Below are 20,587 nucleotides of genomic sequence, written 5' to 3'. Positions count from 1 at the left end.
AACTTCTATTCGGTATTATGCCACCCTGAAATCCATCCTTCATGGCAGACAGGACGGCAGTAGATGTGCTTGTATTTGGCACATAAAGGGAAGCCAACCATCGGTTTATAAGTCGTATATTGCAGGGCCAGAATACACAAATCAATAAGCCATTATCTGACTGCAGCGTGTTTTTGTTGCAGCTCAATGGTCTATGAAGGGTTCTGAATGGAGTAAACAGGCGCACTGAAAGAGGCTGCAGGCTGCACAAGGCACAATCACATCCGCAGCAATAAATCTCAGGGAGAAGAAAACGGGTCCTAAAAAACAAACCACTGTTCTACGGCACAAACTGCAGATTGTGGATCAATCCAAGTCTTAACAGAGGATGAACACTGGATAACATGTCTATTAATTCTCACCATTAATACTGATAGTGGGATCATTCTTCATCATTAGACCCATCTCATTAGTGCCACGCTACAGTGCAACTACTGCAGAAAAACTAATACAGTGTGTGGCGTTCCAGCCTCTGTTCTGACACATGAAGTCCGACTGTAGCTGTTGCGGTTGGTATAGGGAGCCATTGTTTCAGCAAGTTAAATGGAGATAGGATAAGATGCCTCCAATTCTGTCTCACATTTTCACAACCAAACCAGACTTTAGCTTTCAAATTAAAGGTAATCTGTCAGTAGGATCAAGCCTCCTAAGCCGTCTATACAGCCACGTAAGTCATATGAAGCTGAATAAAATGACACCTTGATATCTATGATCCACTGTCTTATTCCAGAGAAATCCATGTTTGAGCCGGTAAGATCTATGGGCCGGACATAGATCTGAATGAGACTCCGCCTCCAGAGATTATTTTAAATTAAAGGGGGCATTACCATTGTGTGATGTGTAATGACTGACACTTTGCTCTCATAATCACATACAGCGGAGATATACAGAGCTCATAAATATGAAAGGCTACTTGGCAGTAAGTTTACTAGCCCTGTAGCCAATCGCCTGCTGATAAAAGGATTTTATCAAAACTACAGCAAGCACCCCAGTAAATTGGGGTATTATGTCTCTACATTATGGTATTTTCAGGTTAAGTGGCAAAAACATGTTGACAGATTCCCTTTGAATGGCAATAGTTGCAGGGCAACTGTAAGGAAACTGGAAATACAGGTAACTTTAGATTAGGAAATTTAAAAGTGAGTTTTTACAAATGTTGGATAGAAGTTTATGGTAGGTCTTTTATCCCTTCAAAAATGGATGTTACATAATGAACAACTGAATAAAGAGTAATATCAATTGATCAGATTCTCCTTAAACATGCCACTTAAAATGAGAAAAATCTTAAAAAAATAAAAAATTCTCACCTGGAAATCTAGAAGTCCATCTAGAAGAACTTTTCCTGCTTGGACAGCGTTGCTTAAGAGGTCTTCACGCTTAATGACGTTTAGAACCTCAGTCAATAGGAGTGTTTTGGAGGGGTCCCCTAGCCAGGTGTTGAAAATTCGAAATGGCTAATGGGAGACAAAATCCTGTGATTAACCAAACAGCAATCAATAAGCAATATAATATTATCACATTGAAAGCCAGGCAGGGGAAGTGAGAGATAGAAACGAGACAGGCATGAACCACCCGTCTACTAATGCTCCTCAGGTCTGCCATGGCTGCCTGGTTCACCACTCAAATCCAGCCTGCAGTAGCCGGTTACAAAGGAGACAACACCCTATAAAAATATATGAAGAACGTTCTTATATTTACAGCAAATTTCAAGGATTAGCGGGGGATTACACTCGCTTCTCCAAATGGGCTACAACATTCATAAAAATACTTTCCCAGACTGTGGTCCTTCTATAAATGCTGTCCATTTGCTTCAGTCTTATAACTAACTGGTGAGATACCTTGTGGCTCTGGTGCTCGGACACCTCTGGTGGCCTCTACTTACTAATGTACAGAAGAGCTCATGATTTCAGGACGTTTGTTTTAGCCTCACACATACACAAGTCATGCACAACCTAGGTCCTCTTATCTGGATGTCACAGGGACGTTTCCTATTATGTCGGCTGCATTCATTTCCATATCCACTGCGACCAACAAACAACCTTGGCGGAAAGGAGTAAGCGCTATTTAGGTCTCTATACCAAGGAATTATTTTACTTTCACCAGCTGCAGCCATAAGATAAGAAAATCATTGAGTCCTCACAGAACGATCAATGCCTGAATCGCTCTTCAATGGGTTTTTTTGGGACAATGTTCAGTTAGGTTCCCGTCACACTATTACTTTACGCTCCATGTATACACAGGGAATTCTCCAGCAGTATGTCCTGGTATACGTGTCCCTTATCCTGGGCCCCATCCTGGTATATAGCCCCCATACCTAATCAGGGCACCACATGAAGTCCCCCCACAGGCCGCCCTGGAACACGAGCATATCAATTAACTCAAAACTGATAAAGATAAAACAACCATCAACCACAAGACTGATTTCATCACCAGGTATCATTGTAATCAGTATAATGGCGCCGACCTGACACTGTGTAGGTTACTGAGCCCAATCCTGCTGATGGGTTCCCTTTAAGAACTTCACTGCTCAATAGCTTTGTGCATCAGATCACTGCCATCAGACAAAGCTTTTTCTCACCCCCCCCTTACTTCTGTCAGGGTTTATACCACACAGATCACACGCTCATCTGGTATTTATATTCATTTCTAACTTACTGTAACCTCTATATCCACTTAACTTTCTTTTAGGTTTTTCAGTGGCCTGTTGGTACTTTATAGCCTTTCATTATTACCATATGTGTTTATGATGCTGGATTTATAACTTTCTGGCGACTTTGGTTTATACCATACGGGTCACATGTTCATGATTTCTCCATTTGCCATGTATACTATTTATTTTTCAACTGAGCACATTATTCTTTTTTATTTGAGACCTTTTTGGAAGTGCATTTGAACAGCAAGGTTGATTGCTGTTGAGGGGAACTAGGAAAAAAAAAAAAATCTCTATAAATCTTCAGCAGAGCGAGTGTGAGCGAGCTGAGTGTGACCTGAGTGTAAGTGTGGACGGCGGTAAGTGTGACTTGTGATTCAGTGACTTTGGAGTCAGGGAGTTTTCAGGGGAGGAATTACTGAATTGCTGTCTGATTTTTATTAATACTTTGTATTTATTTATTTATTTTTTTTATTGAACTGTTCTGTCTGGTGCAATCCCCATTAGGAAATGTGCTCCACGACTGTTAATGCCATCCAGTGCACGTCTTGCCACATGTATGCAGTCCTTGAGCAGCCGATCGAGGGTGCATACTGCTGTGCGAGATGTGAGCACGTTGTGCATTTGGAAACCCAGATTCTGACTCTAAATGTGCAGCTGGCAACACTGAGATCCATAGACAATATGGAGAGGAGTCTTCTGCTCACGGAGCAGACGCTCAATGGGACAGATGAGGGGGGGATGGTGGGATGGAGCTGCAGGACAATGAAGTAGCAAGCTGGGTGACAGTTAGGAAGCGGGGTAGAGGGAAGAGTGCCATGGAGGCTAGTCCTGATCTGGAACACCCCAATAAGTTTGCTAAGTTGGCAGATGAGGGGGGTGCCAGTACAGGGGTAGCACTGCTGCAGCCAGGCATGTCCTCTGAAAGCCGGAGGAGTGACTGCTCCAGTAAGGAGGGAAATAGGAGAGCAGGGCAGGCCAGACAGGTGCTGGTAGTGGGCGACTCAATTATTAGGGGAACAGATAGGGCAATCTGTCACAAAGACAGGGATCGTCGAACGGTGTGCTGCCTACCTGGCGCTCGAGTCCGACACATCGCTGATCGGGTGGACAGATTATTGGGAGGGGCTGGTGAGGACCCAGCGGTCATGGTGCACATTGGCACTAATGACAAAGTTAGAGGTAGGTGGAAGGTCCTTAAAGATGATTTCAGGGAATTAGGCTGCAAGCTGAAAGCAAGGACCTCCAACGTGGTATTTTCCGAAATACTGCCGATGCCACGCCAGAGAGGCAACGGGAGATTAGGGAGGTTAATAAGTGGCTCAAGAATTGGTGTAGGAAGGAGGGGTTTGGGTTCCTGCAGAACTGGGCCGACTTCTCAGTGGGCTACAGGCTCTACGCTAGGGACGGGCTGCACCTCAATGGGAAGGGTGCAGCTGTGCTGGGGGAGAGAATGGCTAGAAGGTTGGAGGAGTGTTTAAACTAGGAATTGGGGGGGAGGGTATTCATTTTATAGGAGGGGAAGATAGTGCAGACAGAGACCTGGGCACAAATAAGGAAGTTGGGGGTGGCGGTGGCATGGGGGGTGGGGTCAGAACAGTTAATAATTTAAGAAATAGAAGTACAGAGAGGAACATAAAGTGCATGTATACTAATGCCAGAAGCCTCGCCAACAAAATGGATGAATTAGAACTAATGTTGTTGGAGCATAATTATGACATGGTGGGGATATCTGAAACGTGGCTGGATGAGAGCCATGACTGGGCTGTTAACTTGCAGGGCTATAGCCTGTTCAGAAATGACCGTACAGATAAGCGAGGGGGAGGGGTGTGTCTATATGTAAAATCATCCTTAAAACCCATCCTGCGCGATAATATAGGTGAAATTAATGAAAATGTAGAATCCCTGTGGGTGGAGATAAGGGGAGGGGGAAAAAATAATAAATTACTGATAGGGGTTTGTTATAAATCTCCAAAAATAATGGAAGCAATGGAGAATATCCTCGTAAAGCAAATAGATGAAGCTGCGACTCAAGGAGAAGTCATTATTATGGGGGACTTCAACTACCCTGAAATAGATTGGGGAACAGAAACCTGCAGTTCCAGCAAAGGTAATCGGTTTTTGACAATTATGAGAGACAATTACCTTTCACAACTGGTTCAGGACCCAACAAGAAGGGGGGCACTGCTAGACCTAATATTAACCAACAGGCCAGACCGCATATCAAATATAAGGGTTGGGGGTTACTTGGGAAATAGCGATCACAAAATAATAAGTTTTCATGTATCCTTTAAAAAGATGTGTAGTAGAGGGGTTACAAGGACACTAAACTTCAGGAGGGCAAATTTCCAACGGATGAGAGAGGATCTTGGTGCAATTAACTGGGACGATATCCTGAGACACAAAAATACACAGAGAAAATGGGAGAAGTTTATTAGCATCCTGGATAGGACCTGTGCACAGTATATACCGTATGGGAATAAACATACTAGAAATAGGAGGAAACCAATATGGCTAAATAGAGCTGTAAGGGGCGCAATAAGGGACAAAAAGAAAGCATTTAGAGAATTAAAGGAAGTAGGTAGTGAGGAGGCATTAAATAAATACAGAAAATTAAATAAATTCTGTAAAAAGCAAATCAAGGCAGCAAAGATTGAGACAGAGAGACTCATTGCCAGAGAGAGTAAAAATAATCCTAAAATATTCTTTAACTACATAAATAGTAAGAAACTAAAAAATGATAGTGTTGGCCCCCTTAAAAATAGTCTGGGTGAGATGGTGGATGAGGATGAGGAAAAAGCCAATATGCTAAATGACTTTTTTTCATCAGTATTTACACAAGAAAATCCCATGGCAGACAAAATGTCTAGTGATAAAAATTCCCAATTAAATGTCACCTGCTTAACCCAGCAGGAAGTGCGGCGGCGTCTAAAAATCACTAAAATTGACAAATCTCCGGGCCCGGATGGGATACACCCTCGAGTACTGCAGGAATTAAGTACAGTCATTGATAGACCATTATTTTTAATCTTTAAAGACTCCATAATAACAGGGTCTGTGCCACAGGACTGGCGTATAGCAAATGTGGTGCCAATATTCAAAAAGAGAACAAAAACTGAACTCGGAAACTATAGGCCAGTAAGCTTAACCTCTACTGTGGGTAAAATCCTGGAGGGCATTCTAAGGGACGCTATACTGGAGTATCTGAAGAGGAATAACCTCATGACCCAGTATCAGCACGGGTTTACTAGGGACCGTTCATGTCAGACTAATTTGATCAGTTTCTATGAAGAGGTAAGTTCCGGATTGGACCAAGGGAACCCAGTGGATGTAGTGTATATGGACTTTTCAAAAGCTTTTGATACGGTGCCACACAAAAGGTTGATACATAAAATGAGAATAATGGGGATAGGGGAAAATATGTGCAAGTGGGTTGAGAGCTGGCTCAGGGATAGGAAACAAAGGGTGGTTATTAATGGAGCACACTCGGACTGGGTAGCGGTTAGCAGTGGGGTACCACAGAGGTCAGTATTGGGCCCTCTTCTTTTTAACATATTAATGACCTTGTAGGGGGCATTCAGAGTAGCATTTCAATATTTGCAGATGACACTAAACTCTGCAAGGTAATCAATACAGAGGAGGACAATTTTATATTACAGGATGATTTATGTAAACTAGAAGCTTGGGCTGATAAATGGCAAATGAGCTTTAATGGGGATAAATGTAAGGTCATGCATTTGGGTAGAAGTAATAAGATGTATAATTATGTGCTTAATTCTAAAACTCTGGGCAAAACCGTCAATGAAAAAGACCTGGGTGTATGGGTGGATGACAAACTTAAATTCAGTGGCCAGTGTCAGGCAGCTGCTACAAAGGCAAATAAAATAATGGGATGCATTAAAAGAGGCATAGATGCTCATGAGGAGAATATAATTTTACCTCTATACAAGTCACTAGTTCGACCACACTTAGAATACTGTGCACAGTTCTGGTCTCCGGTGTATAAGAAAGACATAGCTGAACTAGAGCGGGTGCAGAGAAGAGCGACCAAGGTTATTAGAGGACTGGGGGGTCTACAATACCAAGATAGGTTATTACACTTGGGGCTATTTAGTTTGGAAAAACGAAGACTAAGGGGTGATCTTATTTTAATGTATAAATATATGAGGGGACAGTACAAAGACCTTTCTGATGATCTTTTTAATCATAGACCTGAAACAGGGACAAGGGGGCATCCTCTGCGGTTGGAGGAAAAAAGGTTTAGGCATAATAACAGACGCGGATTCTTTACTGTAAGAGCAGTGAGACTATGGAACTCTCTGCCGTATGATGTTGTAATGAGTGATTCATTACTTAAATTTAAGAGGGGACTGGATACCTTTCTGGAAAAGTATAATGTTACAGGGTATATACACTAGATTCCTTGATAAGGCGTTGATCCAGGGAACTAGTCTGATTGCCGTATGTGGAGTCGGGAAGGAATTTTTTTCCCCAATGTGGAGCTTACTCTTTGCACATGGGGTTTTTTTGCCTTCCTCTGGATCAACATGTTAGGGCATGTTAGGTTAGGCTATGGGTTCAACTAGATGGACATATAGTCTTCCTTCAACCTTAATAACTATGAAACTATGAAACTATAGATACAGTGCCTTGCAAAAGTATTCGGCCCCCTGGAACTTTTCAACCTTTTCCCACATATCATGCTTCAAACATAAAGATACCAAATGTAAATTTTTGGTGAAGGATCAACAACAAGTGGAACACAATTGTGAAGATGAACGAAATGTATTGGTTATTTTACATTTTTGTGGAAATTCGAAAACTGAAAAGTGGGGCGTGCAATGTTATTCGGCCCCTTTAACTTAATACTTTGTCGTGCCACCTTTTGCTCTGATTACAGCTGCAAGTCGCTTGGGGTATGTCTCTATCAGTTTTGTACATCGAGAGACTGAAATTCTTGCCCATTCTTCCTTGGCAAACACCTCGAGCTCAGTGAGGTTTGATGGAGATCGTTTGTGAACAGCAGTTTTCAGCTCTTTCCACAGATTCTCCATTGGATTGAGGTCTGGACTCTGACTTGGCCATTCTAACACCTGGATACGTTTATTTGTGAACCATTCCATTGTAGATTTTGCTTTATGTTTGGGATCATTGTCTTGTTGGAAGACAAGTCTCCGTTCCAGTCTCCCCCCCCAGACCTCCTGACGAAGCTGCGGGGTCAGCGAAACGCGCGTCGAGGTGTTCGTGTGACTGCTATCCTATACCGATATGGCCGCAGGTAATGGACTGGCTCTATTATAGCTATATCCTCCTGGTGGATATTTAATCCTATACATATAGGTTGGGTCCATTTTGATCCTTTGTTACCATGTCCATCTAGTTAATGTTCACCCTTTATTTATATGGGCCAATAATCCATTCAGGTGTTATATTAGCATGCTCCATTAAGCTGATGTACTAGTCACGGCTATATCAATCTACAACTTACGGACTATTATGTCATGATATTGTCTTCATATTATGTAGGTTGGCAGGTTTAGGATCAGTCACTCTCTATACTTTGTCTCTGTTGCCAATTTTATTCTAGTCCATGCGCAATGGTGTGTTCACTATTGCTGTATATTATGTATAACGGTTATTTGTAGTTATATTTTCTACGTATTGATATATGTGAAATACTCCTGTCTAAATGTATTAATAAAGAGTTCTATATTTTTATATAATCTTTGATCGTGTTATGACTTCACTACCTCAATTGGTTACATGTCTCCCAGGTGGCTTGTTGCAAACTTTAAATTACACTTTTTACGGATATCTTTGAGAAATGGCTTTCTTCTTGCCACTCTTCCATAAAGGTCAGATTTGTGCAGTGTACGACTGATTGTTGTCCTATGGACAGACTGTCCCACCTCAGCTGTAGATCTTTGCAGTTCATCCAGAGTGATCATGGGCCTCTTGGCTGCATCTCTGATCAGTCTTCTCCTTGTTTGAGATGAAAGTTTAGAGGGATGGTGGGTCTTGGGAGATTTGCAGTGGTATGATACTCCTTCCATTTTAATATGATCGCTTGCACAGTGTTCCTGGGGATGTTTTGGAAATAATTTTGTATCCAAATCTGGCTTTAACCCCTTAGTGACGGAGCCAAATTTTTGAAATCTGACCAGTGTCACTTTATGTGGTAATAACTCTGCAATGCTTCAACAAATCCCAGTAATTTTGAGATTGTTTTTTCGTGACACATTATACTTTATGATAATGGTAAATTTAGGTCAATATGTTTTGTCTTGATTTATAAAAAATATCAAAAATGTGAGAAAAATGTTAAAAAATTAGCAATTTTCAAAATTTGAATGATTATCCCTTTAATCCACATGATCATACCACAGCAAACCATTAATAAATAACATTTCCCACATGTCTGCTTTACATCAGCACCATTTGTAAAATGTTATTTTATTTTGTTAGCATTTTAGGAGGTTTAAAAATGTAGCAGTAATTTTTCATTTTTTCAAGGAAATTTACTAAATTTATTTTTTTGTCGACTTATCCATGTTTGAAGTGACTTTAGGGGTCCCATATATTGGGAAACCCCCAAACGTGATACCATTTTAAAAACAGCACCCCCTGACATATCAAAAACTGCTGTCAGGTAGTTTATTAACCCTTCAGGTGCTTTACAGGAATTAATGCAAAGTGGCATGACAGAAATGAAAATGTGTACTTTTACCACCTAAATGCCGCTAACTTCTGAACAGGTTACAACAGCCGACAGACTCTAAGGCCGCTATTTGGTCATGAATTGCCACGGCAAACATCAGGACCATGCCATCAAGATCTGAGGGCACCAATTGGGATAAAGAGGAAGCCCCCACACTCTGTTAACCATTTATAATGATGTAGTCACTATTTACAGCAGCATCTAAGGGGTTAAACAGATTTGGACGGTGCAAACACTGATTGTGGCTGATGCAGAAAGTTGTCAGCTGTAGTGCACAACTGACAGATGCGGTTTTGTTACCTGTATGGGAAGGCTATTCTCTTATATGTGAGGTCAGTTAAAAGACGTATTGGCGGTCATTAAGGGGTTAAACTTCTCCACAACAGTATCACGAACCTGCGTGTTGTGTTCCGTGGTCTTCATGATGCTCTCTGTGCGTCTCAAACAAAACCCCGAGACTAGCACAGAGCAGGTGCATTTATACCTAGACTTGATTACACACAGGTGGATTATATTCATCATCATTAGGCATTTAGGACAACATTGGATCATTCAGAGATCCACAATGAACTTCTGGAGTGAGTTTGCTGCACTGAAAGTAAATGGGCCGAATAATATTGCACGCCCCACTTTTCAGTTTTTGAATTTCCACAAAAATGTAAAATAACCAATAAATTTCGTTCAACTTAACAATTGTGTTCCACTTGTTGTTAATTCTTCACCAAAAATTTACATTTGGTATCTTTATGTTTGAGGCATGATATGTGGGAAAAGGTTGAAAAGTTCCAGGGGACCGAATACTTTCGCAAGGCAATGTATATTACAGCCATAATTAGTGATCTCTATTTTTTATTATCATCTTTTTCATAACATTTGCAATATTTGGTTCTTACCATTTATATTTTTGTTCGGGCATATTTATTGGCCTTAGGAAGTATACCGTATATGCTCGAGTATAAGCCGAGATTTTCAGCCCAAAATTTTGGGCTGAAAGTGCCCCTCTCGGCTTATACTCGAGTCAAGGTGGGTGGCAGGGTCGGCGGGTGAGGGGGTGAGGGCGCTGAGGTATACTTACCTAGTCCCAGCGATCCTCACGCTGTCCCTGCCGTCCCACGGGCTTCTGTGCTGCAGCTTCTTCCCCTCTTCAGCAGTCACGTGGGACCGCTCATTACAGAAATGAATAAGCGGCTCCACCTCCCATAGGGGCGGAGCCGCCTATTCATTCCTCTAATCAGCGGTGCCGGTGACCGCTGATAGAGAAAGAAGCTGCGGCACCGAAGACCAGGCAGAGGGACAGCGCGAGGATCGCCAGGACTAGGTAAGTATAGCATATTCACCTGTCCGCGTTCCAGCCGCCGGGCGTCGCTCCATCTTCCCGGCCGGCGCCTCCATCTTCCCGGCGTCTGCGCTCTGACTGTTCAGGCAGGGGGCGCGATGACGCATATAGTGTGCGCGGCGCCCTCTGCCTGATCAGTCAGAGCAGAGACGCCGGGAAGATGGAGGCGCCGGAACGAGACGCCGGGAGCTGCAATCAAGGGAGGTGAGTATGTGTTTTTTTTTTTTATTGCAGCAGCAGCAGCAGCGGCGGCAGAGATTTATGTGGAGCATCTATGGGGCACAGTGAACGGTGCAGAGCACCGTATATGGCACATCTATGGGGCACAGTGAACGGTGCAGAGCACCGTATATGGCACATCTATGGGGCACAGTGAACGGTGCAGAGCACCGTATATGGCACATCTATGGGGCAGAGTGAACGGTGCAGAGCACCGTATATGGCACATCTATGGGGCACAGTGAACGGTGCAGAGCACCGTATATGGCACATCTATGGGGCACAATGAACGGTGCAGAGCACCGTATATGGCACATCTTTGGGGCACAATGAACGGTGCAGAGCACCGTATATGGCACATCTATGGGGCACAATGAACGGTGCAGAGCACCGTATATGACACATCTATGGGGCACAATGAACGGTGCAGAGCAACGTATATGGCACATCTATGGGGCACAGTGAACGGTGCAGAGCACCGTATATGGCACATCTATGGGGCACAATGAACGGTGCAGAGCACCGTATATGGCACAGCTATGGGGCACAATGAACGGTGCAGAGCACCGTATATGGCACATCTATGGGGCACAGTGAACGGTGCAGAGCACCGTATATGGCACATCTATGGGGCACAGTGAACGGTGCAGAGCACCGTATATGGCACATCTATGGGGCACAGTGAACGGTGCAGAGCACCGTATATGGCACATCTATGGGGCACAATGAACGGTGCAGAGCACCGTATATGGCACATCTATGGGGCACAGTGAACGGTGCAGAGCACCGTATATGGCACATCTATGGGGCACAGTGAACGGTGCAGAGCACCGTATATGGCACAGCTATGGGGCACAATGAACGGTGCAGAGCACCGTATATGACACATCTATGGGGCACAGTGAACGGTGCAGAGCACCGTATATGGCACATCTATGGGGCACAATGAACGGTGCAGAGCACCGTATATGGCACAGCTATGGGGCACAATGAACGGTGCAGAGCACCGTATATGGCACATCTATGGGGCACAGTGAACGGTGCAGAGCACCGTATATGGCACATCTATGGGGCACAGTGAACGGTGCAGAGCACCGTATATGGCACATCTATGGGGCACAGTGAACGGTGCAGAGCACCGTATATGGCACATCTATGGGGCACAATGAACGGTGCAGAGCACCGTATATGGCACAGCTATGGGGCACAATGAACGGTGCAGAGCACCGTATATGGCACAGCTATGGGGCACAATGAACGGTGCAGAGCACTGTATATGGGGCACAGCTATGGGGAAATATGAACGGTGCAGAGCACTGTATGGCACAGCTATGGGGAAATAATGATCTATTTTTATTTTTGAAATTCACCGGTAAATGCTGCATTTCCACCCTAGGCTTATACTCGAGTCAATAAGCTTTCCCAGTTTTTTGTGGCAAAATTAGGGGGGTCGGCTTATACTCGGGTCGGCTTATACTCGAGTATATACGGTATTTTGATCTCCATCTGTATTACTATATGGACGATCCTATATTGTGCAGAAAACCTTCTTTCCACTTTTTTTGCCTTTTAAATGTTTTTAATGCCCCGTCGTTCACCACAATATTTTAATAAAAGGCTGTCTCATATTCTGATTTCTTTTTGGGTTCCTAGTGCCTTTTTATACGCCATTTCCTTGCCTTTTCACGTTTGTGGGTCTACGGCACAGAACTCTACATTATCAGCACTGCCGGTCTTCTCTTCCCTTACAGAAAGTGAAGATGCACATGCATGTCAAGTTAGTGCACAGAAAAGGATGAGAGGATACTGACCTCACAGGGAACACCCACTGAGCACTGAACTTGCTGTCTACAACCAACCTCACAGGGAACACCAACTGAGCTCTTTACTTGCTGTCTACAACCAACCTCACAGGGAACACCAACTGAGCTCTGAACTTGCTGTCTACAACAAACCTCACAGGGAACACCCACTGAGCACTGAACTTGCTGTCTACAACCAACCTCACAGGGAACACCAACTGAGCTCTGAACTTGCTGTCTACAACCAACCTCACAGAGAACACCAACTGAGCTCTGAACTTGCTGTCTACAACAAACCTCACAGGGAACACCCACTGAGCACTGAACTTGCTGTCTACAACCAACCTCACAGGGAACACCAACTGAGCTCTGAACTTGCTGTTTACAACCAACCTCACAGGGAACACCAACTGAGCTCTGAACTTGCTGTCTACAACAAACCTCACAGGGAACACCAACTGAGCTCTGAACTTGCTGTCTACAACCAACCTCACAGAGAACACCAACTGAGCTCTGAACTTGCTGTTTACAACCAACCTCACAGGGAACACCAACTGAGCTCTGAACTTGCTGTCTACAACAAACCTCACAGGGAACACCAACTGAGCTCTGAACTTGCTGTCTACAACAAACCTCACAGGTAACAGCCACTGAGCTCCGAACTTCCCTGTGATGTCAGTTGTAGACAGGCAAGTTCAGAGCTCAGTGGGTGTTCCCTATGACGCGGTTGTAGACAGGCAACACCCACTGAGCTCTGAACGTGCCTGTCTGCAAGCAGACATGTTAAGAAATAGCAAATACATATTAAAAAAAAACACATAAAAGATAAAAAACACAGTTGCACAAAGGCATAACAATATACCGTATATACATGAGTATAAGCCAACCAGAGTACAAGCCGAGGCACCTACTTTTGCAACGGAAAATTGGGTAAGCTAATTGACTCGAGTATAAGCCGGTATGCATTGTCACCCTTATCCCCGTCCTGCTATGCGTGGCTCCCCCTGTCCTGGTATGTGGCTCCCCCTGTCCCGCTATGTGACTCCCCTCGTCCTGTCCCGCTATGTGGCTCCCCCTGTCCTGCTATGCGTGGCTCCTCCCTGTCCTGCTATGTGTGGCTCCCCCTGTCCTTGTATTTGGCTCCCCCATCCTGTGCTACTATGTGTGGCTCCCCCTGTCATGTGGCTCCCCTCGTCCTGCCCTGGTATGTGGCACCCCTCGTCCAGCTCTGGTATGTGGCTCCACTCGTCCTACCCTGGTATGTGCAGCTCCCCCTGTTGTATGCATGGCTCCTCCGGCCCACATGGCTCGGCTCCCCCCTTCCCCTGGTTGTATGCATGGCTCACACTGCCCCCTCCCCCCCCCCATCATACTCACCCTACTCACGCCTGTATCTCTGTCCCTGCATTTCAGTTGTCTCGGTGCCGACGGCTGTCCTCTCCTCTGTTCAGCGGTCATGTGGTACCGCTCATTAAGGTAATGAATATGTGCTCCACGCCTATGGGAGTGGAGACACGTCCATATTCATTACCTTAATGAGCGGTACCACGTGACTGCTCAGCACGGGAGAGGCGTGGACAATGGAGGTGCAGCGGCAGAGGGTGAGTATGATGTCTTCTGTTAGCCTGAGGCTGCAGCTATCACTGTGCTACAGCCGCTCCTGCTGCCGCTCCCCCTCACCCACCAGTATTCTGGACAATCGACTCGTATGTAAGCCGAGGGGGGCGTTTTCAGCACACAAAAAAAATGTGAAATGTGTTGAAAATCTCGGCTTATACACAAGTATATACGAAAAACATTTTTTGTCGCTTTCCTTCAATTGTTATTTAGCTTAATGGAGGATACGAAAATTAGATTACTTACTGCATCAGGCCGTAGTTCTTCCTTGTGGTAAAAACCTCCTGTAATCATTTTCTTACTGAAGGAAACCACATCAGCTGGATCATCCATACCCCAGTGTTCATGGGCCCAGAATTTACCAGTTGCGCCGCCTCCTGTTTGTACTTCATCCACCAAAAAAGCACATCCATGCTGGAAAACACAAAACACATTTGTATTCAGACTTCCAACATAATGCAAGAATTTCGAGGTTTTCAGAATTATTCTCATTTACGTTTTCTACTTAGTAGAAACCTCAAGGTTACGGTACTTTTCCAAAGCTGACCATTTCTTCTGTTATCAAGTCACAGGATACATCTAGCAAACATTACATGAATTATAAAGAAAATCCCTTACTTTTCTGGCTATTACTCTCAATTTCCTGAAAAAGTCATCAGAAGCATGATTGTCACCCCCTTCTGACTGAATTGGCTCCACGACTATGCCAGCAACCGTCTTTTTCTTTTTCCTGTATTTTACAATCAGGTCCTCCACCTAGATATGAAGAAAACACAGGTGCTCACATTTCCATTTGGACATTTATTAAATTTTTTTTTGCGTTTTTTTAGTTCTTAATAAACTTAAAAGTATATATCTCAAACTTTTGAACATTTAACAAAATGAGAACTTGAGGTCCCCGTTACAAGGCACCTGGTCTACAGCCTCTCTCACACTTTTTGCTATGTCTGCACTGACTACGGAAAGGAACAAAGAATTCAGAATGGATTCCTTGATCCCTCCTGTAAACTGGATTTATACAGCTTTTGCAACAATAAAATGGTAGAATGGAAACCCTGCCCAGATTTAGCAAATTTACCTCTTCCAAGCAGCGTGCCTCTTCTTCTTGATTTTCCTTAACAAACTTCTCAAGTGGGTACTTTAGCCTTGGGAAGGGGGCAATCGGCCAGTCAAAGGACGGAATGTCTAACTTGTGTATTGCTTTAGAGTGCGTTGTAGCCAAGCAACCTAGAACAATGACGATAAAAGACTTTAGGAAAAACTTGCAAATGAAAGGCTAAAAGCCTCCCTAGCAGACCAGAGTATGAAGTTTAAAAAGCCAAGTGCTTGGAAGAATGAAGAACGGAAGTCGGTGGCCACAGGGTAGGGACCTGTCATCCACATGCAGCCGTGGCCCACTAGTTGACCGCCACTGGTCTACACTCTTTGTTCCTACTTTTCTCTCTTAAGCTGAAGGATTTTTACAAACAGCAGGAAATGTGAAACTTCCCAAAAACTCAACAGTGATGTTCTAGCACATTTTATATGATATACAGCTCTAGCAAAAATTAAGAGAGACTACCACATCAAAACCCTGTCATGAGCAGCCCAATCTCCAGACCTGAACCCCATTGAAAACCTCTGGAATGTAATCAAGAGGATGATGGATAGTCACAAGCCATCAAACAAAGAAGAACTGCTTACATTATTGTGCCAAAAGCAGTGTGACAGACTGGTGGAAAGCATGCCAAGACGCATGAAAGCTGTGATTAAAAATCATGGTTATTCCACAAAATATGGATTTCTGAACTCTTCCTGAGTTAAAACATTAGTATTGTTGTTTCTAAATGATTATGAACTTGTTTTCTTTGCATTATTTGAGGTCTGAAAGCACTGGTTATTTTTTTTTTTTTTTTTACTTTTGACCATTTCTCCTTTTCAGAAAAAATACAAAATTTATTGCTTGGAACTTCGGAGACATGTCATAGAATAAAAGAACAATTTCCATTTCACTCAAAAATATACCTACAAAGAGAAAAATCAGACAAACTGAATATTTTGTAGTCTCTTAATTTTTGCCAGAGCTGTATATATACAGTTAGGGCCAGAAATATTTGGACAGTGACACAATTTTCGCGAGTTGGGCTCTGCATGCCACCACATTGGATTTGAAATGAAACCTCTACAACAGAATTCAAGTGCAGATTGTAACGTTTAATTTGAAGGGTTGAACAAAAATATCTGATAGAAAATGTAGGAATTGTACACATTTCTTTACAAACACTCCACATTTTAGGAGGTCAAAAGTAATTGGACAAATAAACATAACCCAAACAAAATATTTTTATTTTCAATATTTTGTTGCAAATCCTTTGGAGGCAATCACTGCCTTAAGTCTGGAACCCATGGACATCACCAAACGCTGGGTTTCCTCCTTCTTAATGCTTTGCCAGGCCTTTACAGCCGCAGCCTTCAGGTCTTGCTTGTTTGTGGGTCTTTCCGTCTTAAGTCTGGATTTGAGCAAGTGAAATGCATGCTCAATTGGGTTTAGATCTGGAGATTGACTTGGCCATTGCAGAATGTTCCACTTTTTGGCACTCATGAACTCCTGGGTAGCTTTGGCTGTATGCTTGGGGTCATTGTCCATCTGTACTATGAAGCGCCGTCCAATCAACTTTGCAGCATTTGGCTGAATCTGGGCTGAAAGTATATCCCGGTACACTTCAGAATTCATCTGGCTACTCTTGTCTGCTCTTATGTCATCAATAAACACAAGTGACCCAGTGCCATTGAAAGCCATGCATGCCCATGCCATCACGTTGCCTCCACCATGTTTTACAGAGGATGTGGTGTGCCTTGGATCATGTGCCGTTCCCTTTCTTCTCCAAACTTTTTTCTTCCCATCATTCTGGTACAGGTTGATCTTTGTCTCATCTGTCCATAGAATACTTTTCCAGAACTGAGCTGGCTTCTTGAGGTGTTTTTCTGCAAATTAAACTCTGGCCTGTCTATTTTTGGTATTGATGAATGGTTTGCATCTAGATGTGAACCCTTTGTATTTACTGTCATGGAGTCTTCTCTTTACTGTTGACTTAGAGACAGATACACCTACTTCACTGAAAGTGTTCTGGACTTCAGTTGATGTTGTGAATGGGTTCTTCTTCACCAAATTAAGTATGCGGCGATCATCCACCACTGTTGTCATCCGTGGACGCCCAGGCCTGTTTGAGTTCTCAAGCTCACCAGTCAATTCCTTTTTTCTCAGAATGTATCCAACTGTTGATTTTGCTACTCCAAGCATGTCTGCTATCTCTCTGATGGATTTTTTCTTTTTTTTCAGCCTCAGGATGTTCTGCTTCACCTCAATTGAGAGTTCCTTTGACCGCATGTTGTCTGCTCACAGCAACAGCTTCCAAATGCAAAACCACACACCTGGAATCCACCCCTGACCTTTTAACTACTTCATTGATTACAGGTTAACGAGGGAGACGCCTTCAGAGTTAATTGCAGCCCTTAGAGTCCATTGTCCAATTACTTTTGGTCCCTTGAAAAAGAGGACGCTATGCATTACAGAGCTATGATTCCTAAACCCTTTCTCGGATTTGGATGTGGAAACTATCATATTGCAGCTGGGAGTGTGCACTTTCAGCCCATATTATATATATAATTGTATTTCTGAACATGTTTTTGTAAACAGCTAAAATAACAAAACTTGTGTCACTGTCCAAATATTTCTGGTCCTAACTGTATATGTGTGTGTGTATATATATATGTATGCATGCATGCATGCATGCATGTATATATATATATATATATATATATATATATATATAATGTATGTATGTATGCATGCGTGTATATATATATATATATATATATATATATATATATATACACACACACACATATACATACATACAGTTGTGGCCAAAAGTATTGACACCCCTGCAATTCTGTCAGATAATACGCAGTTTCTTCCTGAAAATGACTGCAAACACAAATTCTTTGGTATTATTATCTTCATTTAATTTGTCTTGAAAAAACACAAAAAGAATTGTCCTAAAGCCAAATTGGATATAATTCCACACCAAACATAAAAAAGGGGGTGGACAAAAGTGTTGGCACTGTTCGAAAAATCATGTGATGCTTCTCTAATTTGTGTAATAAACAGCACCTGTAACTTACCTGTGGCACCTAACAGGTGTTGGCAATAAATAAATCACACTTGCAGCCAGTTGACATGGATTAAAGTTGACTCAACCTCTGTCCTGTGTCCTTGTGTGTACCACATTGAGCATGGAGAAAAGAAAGAAGACCAAAGAACTGTCTGAGGACTTGAGAAACCAAATTGTGAGGAAGCATGAGCAATCTCAAGGCTACAAGTCCATCTCCAAAGACCTGAATGTTCCTTTGTCTACCGTGCAAAGTGTCATCAAGGAGTTTAAAGCCCATGGCACTGTGGCTAACCTCCCTAGATGTGGACGGAAAATAAAAATTGACAAGAGATTTCAACGCAAGATTATGCAGATGTTGGATAAAGACCCTCGACTAACATCCAAACAAGTTCAAGCTGCCCTGCAGTCCGAGGGTACAACAGTGTCAACCCGTACTATCCGTCGGCGTCTGAATGAAAAGGGACTGCATGGTAGGAGACCCAGGAAGACCCCACTTCTTACCCCGAGACATAAAAAAGCCAGGCTGGAGTTTGCCAAAACTTACCTTAAAAATGCCTAAAACGTTTTGGAAGAATGTTCTCTGGTCAGATGAGACAAAAGTAGAGCTTTTTGGGCAAAGGCATTAACATAGAGTTTACAGGAGAAAAAAGAGGCATTCAAAGAAAAGAACACGGTCCCTACAGAAAAACATGATGGAGGTTCCCTGATGTTTTGGGGTTGCTTTGCTGCCTCTGGCACTGGACTGCTTGACCGTGTGCATGGCATTATGAAGTCTGAAGACTACCAACAAATTTTGCAGCATAATGTAGGGCCCAGTGTGAGAAAGCTGGGTCTCCCTCAGAGGTCATGGGTCTACCAGCAGGACAATGACCCAAAACACACTTCTAAATGCACTAGAAAATGGTTTGGGAGAAAGCACTGGAGACTTCTAAGGTGGCCAGCAATGAGTCCAGACCTGAATCCCATAGAACACCTGTGGAGAGATCTAAAAATGGCAGTTTGGAGAAGGCACCCTTCAAATATCAGGGACCCGAAGCAGTTTGCCAAAGAAGAGTGGTCTAAAATTCCAGCAGAGCATTGTAAGAAACTCAATGATGGTTACCGGAAGTGGTTGGTCGCAGTTATTTTGGCTAAAGGTTGTGCAACCAAGTATTAGGCTGAGGGTGCCAATACTTTTGTCTGGCCCATTTTTGGAGTTTTGTGTGAAATGATCAATGTTTTGCTTTTTGCTTCATTCTCTTTTGTGTTTTTTCATTTAAGACAAACTAAATGAAGATAATAATACCTAAGAATTTGTGCTTGCAATCATTTTCAGGAAGAAACTGAGTATTATCTGACAAAATTGCAGGGGTGTCAATACTTTTGGCCACAAATATATATTTATTTTTATGCAATAGGTAGACGTCAAATCATTATTCTGCTGATTGTTTGGCCGGCAGCCATCTCTTCTGAGTCTCGGAGACATAGGAATGGTCACTCTGTGGAGCGCTCCTTTGTTCTTTATGAAAGGGCTGCTGCCAGACTCATCTGGAGGAGGCTTATCTCGCCAATAAGAAAAGGATCAGCAGTGAGAAATCGGACATTCTGTATCCTTATCTTTCAATATCAACTGTTGGCAGTAGCGTCAGGAGGCACCCATACACATTAGAGTACCGTCACACTCAGCAACTTTGCAATGAGAACGACAACGATCCGTGACGCTGCAGCGTCCTGGATAGCGATCTCGTTGTGTTTGACATGCAGCAGCGATCTGGATCCCGCTGTGCCATCGCTGGTCGTAGCTAGAAGTCCAGAACTTTATTTCGTCGTCAGGTCGGCGTGTATAGTCATGTTTGACAGCAAAAGCAACGACGCCAGCAACGTTTTACATGGAGCTAACAACCAGCGAGAACGATAAAGTCGCCGCTACGTCACTAGATCGCTCCTGCATCGTTCTGGAGTTGCTGTGTTTGACGTCTCTACAGCGACCTAAACAGCGACGCTGCAGCGATCTAGTTTAGGTCGGCTCGTTGTCTATATCGCTGCAGCGTCGCTGAGTGTGATGGTACCTTT

At 43.3% G+C, this 20,587-nt stretch overlaps 1 protein-coding gene across 3 annotated transcripts in view; it reads right to left on the bottom strand.

Annotated features, from left to right (window-relative positions):
• ABAT (4-aminobutyrate aminotransferase) overlaps positions 1-20,587 on the bottom strand; it is a 187,060-nt gene that overhangs the window by 7,959 nt on the left and 158,514 nt on the right. For all 3 annotated transcript variants that reach the window (XM_069733997.1, XM_069733995.1, XM_069733996.1), the window contains exons 11-14: positions 15,460-15,608; positions 15,000-15,137; positions 14,628-14,795; positions 1,347-1,493 (exon numbers count right to left, since the gene is read on the bottom strand). In XM_069733997.1, the coding sequence (XP_069590098.1) occupies positions 1,347-1,493; positions 14,628-14,795; positions 15,000-15,137; positions 15,460-15,608 (602 nt within the window). The remainder of the gene's footprint in view (positions 1-1,346; positions 1,494-14,627; positions 14,796-14,999; positions 15,138-15,459; positions 15,609-20,587) is intronic.

This window comes from Ranitomeya imitator, chromosome 7, assembly GCF_032444005.1.
Source record: "Ranitomeya imitator isolate aRanImi1 chromosome 7, aRanImi1.pri, whole genome shotgun sequence".
NCBI lineage: Eukaryota > Metazoa > Chordata > Amphibia > Anura > Dendrobatidae > Ranitomeya > Ranitomeya imitator.
The sequence above is the reverse complement of the archived record's forward strand: the minus strand, read 5'-3'. Positions and strand labels throughout refer to the sequence as shown.